This window comes from Rhinopithecus roxellana, chromosome 7, assembly GCF_007565055.1.
Source record: "Rhinopithecus roxellana isolate Shanxi Qingling chromosome 7, ASM756505v1, whole genome shotgun sequence".
Classification (NCBI taxonomy): domain Eukaryota; kingdom Metazoa; phylum Chordata; class Mammalia; order Primates; family Cercopithecidae; genus Rhinopithecus; species Rhinopithecus roxellana.
This window is the reverse complement of record NC_044555.1, coordinates 78,258,061-78,273,904: the sequence shown is the minus strand read 5'-3', so window position 1 is coordinate 78,273,904 and position 15,844 is coordinate 78,258,061. Positions and strand designations below refer to the sequence as shown.

The window sequence follows — 15,844 nt, the reverse complement described above, 5'->3', positions numbered from 1 at the left end:
AAGGATCAAGTCTTCGGTTCACTTACTTGTGCAATTAAAGTTTTAAGGGCCAGTAAGCGCCCCTGAGCTGCAGCTTCATGAAGTGGGGATCGATCAGCCCAGCAATCTGAAACACAAATCAAGCTCAAAGTCAAGGCCTGAAGACTTCTTCCTGCAACTTGTCCATGCTGCCCACCCACTGTGAGAGGAGGTTTGGGGGAAGAGGAGGGAAGAGGAGGAAAGTAGGTGCCCCGCATCAGGCTCTCTCGTCAGCCACTTTCAGGGAGGCAAGCTACTGAATGTAAAGTCCTTTACGGTTTGGTGGTGTGTGCCAAGAGAAGGAACAGTCAATCTCTCTGGCTTTTGGGGGGCAATTTTAATAAGCAATAGATTTAGTTCAAAAATATAGTGCCCATTGCTTGAATCCGATAGCTCTACATAAGGCAAAATGAAGGGCCAAGAAGGTCAACGAGCTTCCACATTTTATCCTTCTCCTGCCTTCCACCTTTACCCCACCCCAAAGACCCAACAGCCTGTGTATTATGAAGGAGACTCTAAGACAGGGGTGTCCAATCTTTTGGTTTCCCTGGGCCACATTGGAAGAAGAATTGTCTTGAGCCACACATGAAACATACTAACACTAACAGTATCTGATAAGCTAACAAAAAAATCACAAAAAAAATCTCATAATGTTTTACAAAAATTTATGAATTTGTGTTAGACCACATTCACAGCCATCCTGGGCTGCCAGTTGGACAAGCTTGCTCTAAGGGATCAGGGAAAATGTTTTTTCCCCAAATTCCCTAGGTAATTTTATCTGCTTCATTTGATAATGAAGACATATCTATTACAATGCAGAATGTCATTTTTCAGGCAATTTAATCTTCCAAAAGGTTTTCCCTAAAACCTTTGTTGTGGGCAGCTTAGTGTGATGACTGAGCATGGGCCAGTGGAGCCAGACTGCTACGGTTCAAGTCCTATCTTGATCACTTTCTCTGCCAAATTCAGCAAGTTACCACAATTATTTGAACCCCAGTTTCCTTACTGGTAAAATGGAAAAATAATAATCTGATATTTGTCAAGTGCATTGGTCTCTAAGTAGGCCAATCAAATACAATCACGATGTTAGGTGCTCCAGACATTGTATGATTGATAAGTAGGCACAGTAGAGCAGTGCCCTAAGGAACAGCCTTAGAGCTGCCTTCCAGACATATTTTTCTTATAATTGTTTGTCTGCAAACAAGACTAACTAGTTTAAATGAGCATTTGAGAAGTAACCCCCCATTAAACCTGCCAAAGGGCAATCGATTGTTTTGGAAGAAAACCTACTCCAGTTTGCAAAATGTGGGACTTTTTCACATTATGGTTGTGCTCTTCATGCACTGAATAGAATGTAATGTAATTTGGATTTAACACAAAGGCTCCTCAGCCTCTTGTGGGTGATCCTGACGGTGTTAAGAACTTACGTTTCCATACCTATAAACTTGGTGACATGAAAATCCCAGCAAAAATTGAATTTTGTGAATTTGAAATAACTGAAGGCCTTAAGAAAGAATTTTTCCAGTGGATGAGAATCAGGGTTAGAAACATTTCAATAAGACCTTTTCCTACACTGAAACTCAGTGTATGAACTTCTCTGACCCTTTGGGTTCTGAAAATGGGGAAAACTTGAATGCACTTTACGGGGTTGGATTGATATTGGAGCAATTGGCATGAAAATGTGATTTTCAATATATCTAGATATAAAAGTAAATTTAAATGTAAAACATAGATGTGTGTATATACATATTTTTTTAGCATGGCGCACTGAGAAAACCTGAACCAGGACTCCTTAGAGAAATGTTGATCCCAGGTCTGGGCCAGGTAAAATATAAGATGGGCCTTAAATATCTTGCAAGAAAGTAAGAAAGTGCTGACCAGGCTCACTGTAATACCAGCACTTTGGGAGGCCAAGGCGGGTGGATCATGAGGTTAGGAGTTTGAGACCAGCCTGGCCAACATGGTGAAACCCTGTCTCTGATAAAAACACAAAAATTAGCCAGGCATGGTGGCGCGTGCCTGTAGTGCCAGCTATTCAGGAGGCTGAGGCAGAAGAATTGCTTGAACCTGGGAGGCAGAGGTTGCAGTGAGCTGAGATTATGCCACTGTACTCTAACCTGGGTGACAAAAAGACATAGATGCTGGCTTAATGGGGCTTCCACTGGCCAAATATGGGACAACCTGAGTATCAAAATAAACAATGAGATAAGAGATTATATCCTATCAAATAAAATGGTAATCTAGAAGTCCTCACTGATATAAATGAACATACAAAGACAGAGAAGAGAAAGTGATTCCTTATAATAAAATTCCAACTTAGAAATTGAAGAAATAATAGAATCAGCTTCAACTCATCTCCCTGCAAAATAATTACTAACTAGAAAAGGAACAGGGGTAATTTTATGGAACAGAATTATAGACATCACTTTGCCCAAGTGATCAAAGTTAACATCAGCAGTGATCAAAGTTAACATGGGTGATGGAACAGATTGTCATCTGATGAAATGCAATGAGCAACATCATGTGCCATAAGAAGAAACATAATGAGAAGAACACACCACCGCTTCTGTGACATTTCTGCCCAAAATGCATAACCAAAATCTGATAAGGAGGAAACTGTGCACCAACCCAAACTGAGGGGACATTTTACAAAATAATTGACGAGACTGAGGAACAGTTTCACATGAAAGGGATGACGAAATGCACTATCTAAAGGCAACACACCTGATCCTTTTGCTATAAAGGACCTTATTAGGACAGTTGGAGTCTCTGGGTGAAGAGAAGCAGGAAATTTTTTGTACTGTTCTTGTAACTTTTCTGTCGGTTGAAATTAGTTCCAAACATTTTAACAAGAAAAAAAAAAGATAGATAGATAGATGATAGATAGATAGATAGATAGATAGATAGATAGATAGATAAAATCACTGGTGATCCCATACTCCTGATATGAATGTGTATTGCTTTTTATAATAACAAAGAAAAATAGATTTTTTAAAATCCCAAGAAAATAATTATATATAATAGACATCATCAATTTTATTTTTTTTCTTTAACTTTTAAGTTCAGGGGTACATGTGCAGGATGTGCAGGTTTGTTCCATAGGTAAACTTGTGCCATGGGGGTTTGTTTTACAGAGTATTTCATCACCCAGGTATTAAGCCTAGTATCCTTTAGTTATTTTTCCTGATCCTCTCCCTCCTTCTACTCTCCACCCTCTGATAGGCCCCAGTGTGTGTTGTTCCCCTCTATGTGTCCGTGAGTTCTCATCATTTAGCTACCACTTATAAGTGAGAACACGTGGCATTTGGTTTTCTGTTCCTGTTAGTTTTCTAAGGATAATCGCCTCCACCTCCATCCATGTCTCTGCAAAGGACATGATCTCATTCTTTTTTATGACTGCATAGTATTGCATAATGTATATGGACCACATTTTCTGTATCCAGTCTGTCATTGATGGGCATTTGGGTTGAGTTCATGTCTTTGCTACTGTGAATAGTGCTGTAATGAACATATGCATGCATGTGTCTTTATAACAGAACAATTCATATCCCTTTAGGTATATACCCAGTAATGGGATTGCTGGGTTGAATGGTATTTCAAAAACAGATAAAAATGTTTAACATGAGCATATATTGCATTTGTATTTACCCTTGTCTTTAGTTGGTTGAAAGTTGACAAGTAGAATATTTTAAAATCTCTTTGAGGCCGGGCACGGTGGCTCACGCTGTAATCCCAGCACTTTGGGAGGCTGAGGCAGGTGGATCACCTGAGGTCAGGAGTTCGAAACCAGCCTGGCCAACATGAAACCCCATCTCTACTAAAAATACAAAAATTAGGCAGGCGTGGTGGTAGGTGCCTGTAATCCCAGCTACTCGGGAGGCTGAGGCAGGAGAATCACTTGAACCTGGGAGATGGAGGTTGCAGTGAGCCAAGATTGCACCATTTGCACTCCAGCCTGGGTAACACAGTGACACTCCATCTCAAAAAAAAAAAAAAAAAAAAAAAAAAAAAAAAAAAAAAAAAAAAAAACTTTGGATATTTATAATTTGCATAAACTGGAAATAATGAGACAATGTATGCATATAATTATCAATTATTGAGGTTTCTCCTCTAATACATCTCCATCTCATTCAATATGAAATGTATTTCAGACACTTTACGCTCTTGCCTAATTGCTCTTGGAAGTGAACGCAGACACTGGGGTGGATTGGACAGTCTTCACCCATGGCTGCCAACTCGGCACCCTGACCAATGGAAGAGGCAAACCCGTAAGTGTGGCTTTGTCATTTCATTGTTCTGACAATAGCCAGTCAACCTGAGTCACTTGAAGGGACTGTAAGTATTCCATTTAAAAATAAAAACAAGATTTAAATGGCAACTTGCAGTTAAAAGAGTTAACTTAGGTTATCAACACGAATGTTTTCATTATTTCTAAAACTTGTCTCCAAGTGGGCTGTGGTGATCCTCAATTTCTAGTAACTTTCCATTACTTATCAGTCCCATTAGACTCAACTCATATACACAACATGGGTAAATCTCACAAACCTAATATTGAGTGAAAGAAGCCAGACACAAAAGAACATGTACTGTGTGATTTGGTTTCTATAAAGCAGCAGTCCCCAACCTTTGTGCCACCAAGGACTGGTTTCGTGGAAGACAATTTTTCCACAGATGGGGGTGGGTGGGGGATGGTTTCAGGATGAAACTGTTCCACCTCAGATCATCATGCATTAGATTCTCATAAAGAGAGTGCAATCTAGGTCCCTCGCTTGGGCAGTTCACAATAGGGCTCACACTCCTATGAGAATCTAATGCCACCACTGATCTGACAGAAGGTGGAGCTCAAGCGGTAATGTTCCCTCACCTGCCGCTCACCTCCTGCTGTATGGCCCAGTTCCTAACAGGCCATGGACTGATACCGGTCTGCGGTCTGGGGGCTGGAGACCCTTGGTATAAAGTACACAGGAAAGGAAACTTGCCTTGGTGTTAGGAGTCAAAAGCACCCCAAGGAGGGGTGAGGACTGTTTGCAAGAGGGCATGGTGGAGGCTGTGCTGATGATATGCAATTTCTTGCTCTTAGATGCTGGTTCCTGATTGTGTTCACTTTGTGAAAATTCATGCAGTTGTTCACTTAGGATTTGTGCATGTCTCTGTATTTACATCATACTTTCATAAAGAGTTTCTAAAGTAACACAGACTAGCCCTCTTTCTAACTGTAATCTCTGATCCTCTTCACAGCTCCTGGCCTTTTCCCACTCCCAGGGCAGGGTATGGCCTTCTCCAGCCCACCCAGCAGCTGGAGACAGAAGGGCAGCACGTTCTTCACATGCTTCCCACCTCCTTCTGCTAGGGTAAAAACCTCTAGTGCCTTGGGAGTGGGGAGAAACAAGAGGGACAGGAAAGGGAAATGGGATGGGAAACGTTAACTGGAAGAGGAGGCTGGTCCTGCTTGATCAGTCTCAACTTCAGGCCTCACTCCAGGCCTGTGGCATGCCCTTCACACTGGGGCTTATGCCCATGCACCTTTCCTACCCATTGGCATTTGGCCACCTCTCCTAGTGTCTCTTATCACTGCAGCATCCTCTGATGTCCCCAACTCCAATCCTGTGCCTCTGAGATCAAGGTAACAAGTCTGTGGTGCCATCTTTCATTCCACCAAGAAAGAGGGAATGGTGGTTGTCCTGGGCTTCTCCCTCCCCACACCGCTGCTTTCAAATTCTCTTCCTCATATTCTTGTGGCATGGGGGGTTCAGCAACTTGTCTCTCTAAGCAGATTTCCAACTTGAGAGTGAAATGGCAGGCTCCCCTCCTTTTGAATGCCCCTTATCTAAACTTGTATTGCTCCTAGAGTACCCATCCCGTAGCTTCCAGTGAAGGGGGGAAGAGCCTTGCTTTTATGAATGGTAACACCCCAAAATGCATGACAACCACTGCTCCACATGAAGCTGTCTCATGGCTAGGAAGTATCATAAATAGGGACTAAAACTCAAGTTATGGGGACTTTAGAACACACCTTGTTCTGGTTTTAAGAACTATTGGTTTTTAATTTCTCCTTATTCTCATGGTAGATTGACTTGTCTTGGGTTGCTCTGACATCCATCTCCTCTCTAAATCAAGGGCCCCTAACCCCTGGGCTGTTCCGTGACCTGTTAGGAACCGGGCTGCACAGCAGGAGGTGAGCAGCAGGTGAGCAAGTGAAGCTTCTTCTGTTTTTTTTTTTTTGTTTGTTTGTTTGTTTTTTGAGATGGAGCCTTGCTCTGTGCCCCAGGCTGGAGTACAGTGGCGCGATCTCAGCTTACCGCAGCCTCTGCCTCCCAGGTTCAAGCGATTCTCCAGCCTCAGCCTCCCAAGTAGCTGGGACTACAAGCACACACCACCACTCCCAGCTAATTTTTGTATTTTTAGTAGAGACGGGATTTCGCCATGTTGCCCAGGCTGGTCTTGAACTCCTGACCTCAAGTGATCCACTTGCCTCGGCCTCCCAAAATGCTGGGATTACAGGCGTGAGCCACTGCACCCGGATGCTTCTTCTGTATTTACAGCCACTCCCCATTGCTTGCATTACCTCCTGAGCTCTGCCTCCTGTCAGATCATCAGTGGCACTAGATTCTTATGAGTGTGAACCCTATTGTGAATTGCGCACACAAGGGATCTAGGTTGGGCGCTCCTTCTGAGTCTAATGCCTGATGATCTGTCACCATCTCTCATCACCCGTAGATGGGACCATCTAGTTGCAGGAAAACAAGCTCAGGGCTCCCACAGATTCTACATTATGGTGAGTTGTATAATTATTTAATTATATATTACAATGTAATAATAATACAAAATAAAGTGCACAATAAATGTAATGCACAAGAATCATCCCAAAACCATCCCCCCACACCCCGGTCCATGGAAAAATTGTCTTCCATGAAACCGGTCCCTGGTGCCAAAAAGGTTGGGGACCACTGTTATACATGGTGTGAAATAAATCAATTGTACCGCCTTAAAAGTAGAAATCCTTTTTGTTTCCCAACTGGAAACAAAGTAACTCTCAAGAAAGGAGCCTTTCTAGTTCCATCATTTCCCAGAACTTGCTTCAAAGGACCTTCAAGGGTTTTCACACAGAACCCTTTTCCAGAAACTGCCACGGTGGAGTCTCCTGCTTTTCTATCCTTGTTCCCAACAGAGCCTCTCACTCTTACATTCTCATTTTGCAAATTGGAGCTAATTGTGAGAAATTAAGGATAAAAGTTACTTGGCAGCTTGGGAGTTTTTCCATTCCCTTCAGGAAGTATGCAACTGAGCAAATAAATACTTCCAAATAAATGAATGCTTAAGTAGGACTCAATCATTCTCTTCTAAGGCAATCTATATTTAGTTTTTTGGTAGACTGCCCATGTCACAGGGCTGCAAACATATTATGAAGATAGTTTACTCCACAAATATGTTTGCTTATTCCTGATGAGGTGTGTGGAAAATGTTCAAGTACTTTTTCATTTCCCCCTTTGAATTTTTCTCAGAATGTGATTTATATCTCAGACTGTTTGAATGACAACTTCACAACAACTTCTAAAACCATATATATTTCAATAACATTGGTTCAGATGGAGTACAGTTGTCTAAGTTCCAACCATTTGAGATAAAAACCGATTAAACTGTTTTTGTCATTTTTACTCTAATTTCAATAAATATTTCAGATTACTGTTTTTTTTATTTAAAAAAGATGACCTAACGGGCGGGCACCATGGCTCATGCCTGTAATCACAGCACTTTGGGAGGCTGAGGCGGGCAGATCACAAGGTCAGGAGATCGAGACCATCCTGGCTAATGCAGTGAACTCCGTCTCCACTAAAAATACAAAAAAGTTAGCCCGGCGTGGTGGCAGGAGCCTGTAGTCCCAGCTACTTGGGAGGCTGAGGCAGGAGAATGGCATGAACCTGGGAGGCGGACCTTGCAGTAAGCCAAGATTTTGCCGCTGCACTCCAACCTGGGCGACAGAGCGAGACTCCATCTCAAAATAAATAAATAAATAAATAAATAAATAAGATGACCTAACTGGTTATAATCCCCAGTGCACATGGAACAATATTTATTCTCTTTATTCAAGTTCTAAAAGCATATGAGGCCAGTGGCTCACGCCTGTAATCCTAGCACTTTGGGAGGCCAAGGCAGGTGGATCACCTAAGGTCAGGAGTTCGAGACCAGCCTGGCCAACATGGTGAAACCCTGTGTCTACTAAAAATACAAAAATTAGCCGGTGTGGTGGTGGGCACCTGTACTCCCAGCTACTAGGGAGGTTGAGGCAGGAGAATCGCTTGAACCCAGGAGGCAGAGATTGCAGTGAGCCAAGATCATATCACTGCACTCCAGCTTGGGCAATAAGAGTGAAACTCCATCTCAAAATAAATAAATAAACAAACAAATAAAATCACATGAAACATTTTCTGTAGCATGTATTAAGGAAAAGAAAATTCATAAGGAATTTTAATTTTGAACCAAAATACAGGCAAGAGCCTAGCAGAATTAATGGTATTTTATGTGAAACAAGGTAACTGGGAAAATAGAACATACTTCCTGAGATATCTAAAATATTGTAATAAAACTGAGTTAAAATAAATATTCTCCAGAATGTCCAGTTCTAGAGAGGAGATGAGACACAGGGAGCTCTGTTAGACACAATTAACTATGTTGCAGTGTATTAGAAAGAAGGCTCCTTTGAACTCTTAAAGGCCAGAGAGCTGAGCTAAAGGGGACTGGTGCGGGGCAGAGCTTCTGCCAAGGACTAGTTGTCCCAACCTAGGAAAAGCCAGCAGGCACCTGATATGCAACTTAGAGGATGGTTAGGCCAATGTTTGTGGAGACAACCAGCAAAACTAAATAAGAGCAGAAGGCTAGGTCGAGGTTTGGGCAAGAATGAAACAAAGGCTATCCTGTTGGAATGGAAAAGACAGGAAAAAGGATTCAGAATGCTGAGTTAGGCAGAGGCATAGCTGTCAAATTATGGTCAGTCCATCAACAAGTGATTTTTAGCATAACCCTTAGAAGAGTACTGATCTTTCAGACACAGCTTAAAATAGCCTTTTTGTTTTGTTTTGTTTTTTTGAAAGAGGGTACTATAGTTCTACAACCTGTTACCTGCACTTGTAAAGGTCCTCCATTCTGAAAACCAAGCTTTACCCCAAATTTGATGCAAACTTGTCTAGCAGCAAAGCATGGCCAGGACCCAGGTTAAGCAATTTATTATTTTTCTTTATATTTCCACATAGTGTTAATACTTATATGTTCACTAGGGAAAGATCAAAATGTTTGCTCATGGGAGGCAGCTCCAGGCCCCATCAGAAGTGCTGTATAATAGACAGCATGCACATTGTGTGATCTTTCTAACATTCAAAAGCTATTGAATTCTGAAACATGGCTGGATGAAGGGTTGTGAATAACAGATGATCAATCTGTATCTACACTATATTTTCTTTCTTGATGACCAAGTCACAGTACTAAACATAGCTTAGTACAAATTAGCAAAGCTTGAAAAATCATGCAACACATCTCTCCTGAGAAAGTGTCCGCAGAAATATCTATGGACTGAAGGTGGGATCCAGTGATCCATCTGGTGCTCTAGGCATAACACCAAAGGCCAAGGGCAATGTTTTAAACTTTAAAAAAGAAAAAAATATACATATAATTGACAAAATAAACAAAGAAGCTTAAAAGCCAAAACTAACAACAGTCAACCATGGCTTAATTCAACTATGATGAGTGATCAGCAAATGTAATAGTTTAAGCCACAAAGACATATAAAATAATGTATTCCAGACTACGAAATCCACCCCCACCGCCCCATTGAAAAAAACAAAAAAACAAAAAAAAAAACTTTCCAAAAGGTTTTACAGCACAAAGAATGATATTTAATGAGGCACGTGGTGTTAAATGCAGCTTCCAAAAAAAAAAAAGAGTGCTCTGGACCTATGAAAGTCTAACCTCTGTCCTGGATAGGCTTTTCCTGCCCTTCCTTGCTTTTGACATTGCTGACAATAGTTTACAGGAACAGCATATGCTAGCAGAATCAAGAAACTTAACGTTGGGCTGGGACTTTTGTAAGTCAATTAGCTAATTTACTGATTAAATGTCATACATTTTGCCAACAAACATTCCTCTGACCAATGCAAAAGTGACCAAATGCAAAGGTGATTTCTGGTTTAACACTTTCCCAAAATTTTGTTCTTGATTTTTAATGCGCCTAACTTTAAATATATTGTTGTGGGATAATTTAGGAATTAGAGAGACTGAGGGGTTAAGGAGGATTTATTATTTAGGTGTATTGGCCTACTTGCCTTAATATTTAAAGGACTGGGTTTGGAATAAAGAGTTGTTATTTTTTAAATATTTTGTGAGGCAGGGGGAGATTTGTAATAATACAGTATCTGACTGTTAACAGTGGTATCTAAAGAAAAAACACAGAACCATGTGAAAAATACCGGTCCTGGCATATTACTGCCTACATTCTTATAGAAAGACTTATTTAGCATCCAGGCACAGGGGCTCACACCTATAATCCCAGCACTTTGGGAGGGCAAGGCGGGCAGATCACTTGAGGTCAGGAGTTCGAGACCAGCCTGGCCAACATAACGAAACCCCATCGCTACTAAAAATACAAAAATTAGCCGGGCGTGCACCTATAATCCCAGCTCCTCAGGAGGCTGAGGCATGAGAACTGCTTGAACCCCAGAGGAGAAGGTTGCACTGAGCCAAGATCTGTACTCCAGCCTGGGTGACAGAGCAAGAATCCATCTCAAAACAAACAAACAAAAAACAGAAAGTCTTATTTACCAAATCTTGGTAAATTTGTGAAGGGGGGGATTCATGTATATGTATACACACACACACACACACACACACACGAAAGTAATAAAACTGGGAAATTAACATGCACCATTCCCTGCCTCTTTACCAATAATTGAAAAATGCTTTTGACCTTAGAATACCATGCTACTTGCAAATTAAACTATTTTAAGAGATTGAACAAGTAAAGATATTTGCACTACAGAATGAATGAACTATAAGAGATTTGTATTCCAGCTCCAGATTAAATTCAAACCATGCTTACATGGGTTTTGACTGTAAGAAGGTTTTATACCTTTTTTAAGAGTGCATTTAAGGCTGGGGCGCAGTGGCTCATGCCTGTAATCCCAGCACTTTGGGAGGCCGAGGTGGGCAGATCACGAGGTCAGGAGTTCAAGACCAGCCTGGCCAAAATGGTGAAACCCTGTCTCTACTAAAAATACAAAAAAATTAGCTGGGCATGGTGGTGCATGCCTGTAATCCCAGCTACTCAGGAGGCTAAGGCAGGAGAATTGCTTGAACCGGGACCTGGGAGGCGGAGGTTGCAGTGAGCCGAGATCGTGCCACTGCACGCCAGCCTGGGCTACAGAGCGAGACTCCATCTCAAAAAAAAAAAAAAAAAAGAGTGCACTTAATTAAAGACCACAAAGACAGAAATAATGCACAGGAGCAACAGGAGAAAACATTTTTAACATGTTCTTGCCAATATTGACTTTGTTGGACTTCATCTAATTTAAACCAGAAGAATGATGTATCTATGAGAACACCAAAATTATTACTGAAAATTTTAGAAAGCCCTTGCCCAAACTGACAAATTAAATTAGAAGATAACTTTTCAGATCATGCTTAGCTTGAAACTTAACAGAAGCATTCCTTTTTTTTTTTTTTGTAACTAGTCAAAGTAACATACCTCCCTGAAATGTGTGACAAATATAATCCCCAAAAGAAATCTCTTTCCATGGTCCGGACCTTCTGATACTTTCTGAAACTTCACCGTTCTTCTCATTTTCCCCAGTTAATTGAAGCATTCTGATGCTTCGTCCTTGGAGGTCTTATTTCTTTAGATAAGACTGCTGTTGTCTAGTGTCTTCCGAGTTGTCTAGTGTATTGGAATCACATAAGACTATTCTGAAAGAGAATCCTGGATGCAAATTGAAATGGATACTAGATAAAGAATGATGTAATCCTGGAACCCCTGCGAACACTAAAAATACATGGGGAAATTCTGAACTCTGTTTATGAATAAATACTCCTCTATTAAGTGACAATCCCAGCAGTGACAGGGATATGTGACTCATTTACTTTTGTAGCATCTCACTACAATTAAAGTAAATCATTTCTTTCCAGAAATGGACACTATTCTCTACAAAGTGTGAGAATTTAAAATTTGCCCAAATCTTGGCATTTCATATTAGAATAAACTTTGTTTGGAGTGCTTTGCATGCTACCATATAAAACGGGTTTAGTGAAGAGCTTTTCCTGACAGTGACAAGTGGTTAATCAATTCCAATTGCTAATGACAGCAAAAAAATACACATAGCTTGCCACTTCCAATTGCTAATGACAGAAAAAAAAAAAAAATGCACATAGCTTGCCACGTTTGCTGCTTTAATCTCAATTTATTAGTCTTTCTATTTCCTGAGAAAATTTAGTCTGGTTAGAATGCCCTTCATTTTTAAAGTTTGCTTTAAAATATTAAAGAAAATAATTATATACAAGTAATTATTTTGGCCAGTAGAAATGAAGTTTCTCAAAATACTCTTAGTAAGTCACTACCTATTTACTTCTTAAATAACAACTGCTACAAGATCTACTAACTTGCAAAAAATAAAGCTGAAAATCCTCCACAAACTGATGCAGCCAACAGCATTTGCTACTTTAAGTGACAGTTTTTCAAACTACCCACTTAAAATCAAAGTATAAATATAATCTGCCTTCTAGAAATACTATTCATATGAATTATCTACGAGGGATTTTTTTTAAAATATTAGGAACAAATTCATGTACTCTTACCTGAAATTCCACCATAGATCTCTTCTGCTATCCTAGCCGCTTCTTTTCTATTTCCTTTGACGATATAGAAATGGGTTAGGAGAGCCAAAAAAACTTTAATTAAAAGCTTAAAGAAAAAAAAGGTAGCAAACATTGTAATAAAAATGTTTTTAAAGCCATAGAAAACAGGACCATCTTCCATTTTGGCTTATGCTCCGTATAGGGTCCTAGGACTGTAAAATTTCACTGAGTTATAATTGGTATCATATGACATCTATTTTAAACCTTCTAGCACTCAGTGCTCCTGTTACCGAGAACTCAGTTTGTAGGTTCTAATCTAACTGATTTGGCGACTGCATGTGCTGACTCCACAGCAGTGTTAAATAAACTAAAGAAACTTCCTTCTAACCAGAAACATCCAATACTTCTAGAACTACACAACTCAGTACTATCTAACAAATAAGATTCATATCCAAACATTTTATACTCCTAAACCCCTATGTTTCCTATTTTATGTTAGAAAGCAGGGTTGGAAAGAGAGAAACTTCTCAGCTTCCATAGAAACAAAGCAAGTTATTTGACATATAAAAACAGTGCAGATATGCTCTGTGTTCTAAGTGGGAAGTACTACTCCCTGGGGCATTTCATTTTCTCTTAATTCTGAAGTTTATAGAGGATTAAGTCCAAATCTAAAATATGACCAGTTAAAAAAGACCATTTACCTGGTCAGGCGTGGTGGTTCACTCCTGTAATCCCAGCACTTTGGGAGGCTGAAGCAGGCGGATCACCTGAGGTCAGGAGTTCGAGACCAGCCTGGCCAACATGACGAAACCCCCGTCTCTACTGAAAGTACAAAAATTAGCCGGGCATGGTGGCAGGCGCCTGTAATCCCAGCTACTCAGGAGGCTGAGGCAGGAGAATTGCTTGAACCTGGGAGGCAGAGGTTGCAGTGAGCCAAGATCGCACCACTGCACTCCAGACTGGGTGACAAAAGCAAGATTCCATCTCAAAAAAAAAAAAAAAAAAGACAATTTACCCTAAAGCTGTATGTATTTTATTTAGTTTTAAGATGGAGTCTTATTCTGTTGCCCAGGCTGGAGTGCAGTGGTGCGATCTCGGCTCACTGCAACCTCTACCTCCTGGGTTCAAGCAATTCTCCTGCCTCAGCCTCCCGAGAAGCTGGGATTATAGGCTTGCGTCACCACGCCTGGATAATGTTCGTATTTTTAGTAGAGACGAGGTTTCGCCATGTTGGCCAGGCTGGTCTCAAACCCCTGACCTCAGGTGATCCGCCCACCTTGGCCTCCCAAAGTGCTAGAATTACAGGCGTGAGCCACTGCACCTGGTCAAGCCTTTATCTAATAAAAGGCCTACCTTGGATGCCTCTCCAAGTAAAAGTGTCACACTAGAAGCATCAGACTACTCGCCATGGTAGTTCCATCTGGGACAAGGTCCCACGGCAAGGTTCCCTCCTGATCATTCACTTGCATTTCAAGCATTGGTAAAGGTGGTGCCCATTTCTGAAAAATGTGGGCTATCCTTGATCATGGAAAAGTCATAGTGAAATGGACGAAAGAGATGCCCTAGGTTCTGGATGAAGTACCCAAATATTTCATGAATCAACCTTCTCTAGCTGGGCAATTTTCTCTTATCAGCTGGCCAACAGAAGTGAAATGGGTTTATTTTTAGTTTTCCTCATCACTCTAGGCCTCTGCCTTCATTCTTGGCTATGTTAGATTTTGTAAATTTCTAAAATCAATTGAAAAGACAAGCCAAAATATAGTTATACCAGCGGCCTAATAAATCTTAACGAATGCTTTATGCAAAAATATGGGAATCTCTCCTAGCATGCACGCAAATTAGAATGACTGCCTGGTTAAGAACTGTTTCACTACACTAAAAAGCTGACATGTAAGAATACAACCTTGAACCACTACAGCTCATCGATTTCAGTGTATCAGAGCACTATAAAGACCTTGAGTTGTCTTAACTCTCAAGGAACGGATACTAACATAAGATTTACTTTACTGAGCTTATATTACCTGGTAGAATGCCAGTGTATGAAAATACATGAATACAACTCTTTTAGTCCTTTTCATGTATCTCTTTCTTCAATTATACTCTAGTACACAATCATTTAGTCATGTCAGACCAGTAATGTATATTGTTCTTTAACATTATTCAATCTTGTTTTGGTTTTTTCATTTAAAACATGGCTGTCCAATGTTTTACACGCCAAAAAAGTTGGCCATGAGAAGCTCAACTTTTTTAAGGTTCAAATGGATGTCTATACTATTTCCGAGAGACCATCTTTTTTTTTTTGAGACCGAGTCTCGCTCTGTCGCCCAGGCTGGAGTGCAGTGGATCTTAGCTCACTGCAAGCTCCGCCTCCCAGGTTCATGCCATTCTCCTGCCTCAGCCTCCCAAGTAGCTGGGACTACAGGTGCCCGCCACCACGCCCGGCTAATTTTTTGTATTTTTAGTAGAGACAGGGTTTCGTTGTGTTAGCCAGGATGGTCTCGATCTCCTGACCTTGTGATCCACCCGCCTCGGCCTACCAAAGTGCTGGGATTACAGGCGTGAGCCACCACTCCCGGAAAGGCCATCTTTACTATATTTGAACATTACATTTGAGATGGGCATAAAAGGCTACTGATACACAGGACAGTTGATTCATGCTATCTTTCACGGATGAAATAATCAACAGCACCAAGGTTTCTCAGCCTCAGTGCTATTGACATTTTGGGACAGATATATCTGTTGTGGGGGATGGCCCAGAGCATTGTGGAATGCTTAGCAGCAACCCTGACCTCTACTCACTTGATGCCAATGCCCCACCCCCATCTAGTAGTAACAACCAGACATTGCCGGATGTCCTCTGGGAAACAAAATTGTCCCCCCCAAACCCCAGTTGAGAACCACTGAGCCATACCCAAATAGAAATGATAAAGGATAAAGTAAAATCAATTCCCCCAAGTACTATAGGCTACAAATCAAATTCTACATAGAACTT

At 40.9% G+C, this 15,844-nt stretch overlaps 1 protein-coding gene across 3 annotated transcripts in view; it reads right to left on the bottom strand.

Annotated features, from left to right (window-relative positions):
- Nucleotides 1-13,033, bottom strand: part of ASB11 (ankyrin repeat and SOCS box containing 11) — a 33,644-nt gene extending 20,611 nt beyond the window's left edge. For all 3 annotated transcript variants that reach the window (XR_004058277.1, XR_748288.2, XM_010366070.2), the window contains exons 1-2: nucleotides 12,853-13,033; nucleotides 27-106 (exon numbers count right to left, since the gene is read on the bottom strand). Coding sequence is in view for 1 of the 3 variants with exons in the window: in XM_010366070.2 (XP_010364372.1) it covers nucleotides 27-106; nucleotides 12,853-13,033 (261 nt within the window). In the remaining 2 variants the exon portion in view is untranslated. The remainder of the gene's footprint in view (nucleotides 1-26; nucleotides 107-12,852) is intronic.
- Between the last annotated feature and the right edge of the window lie 2,811 nt (nucleotides 13,034-15,844).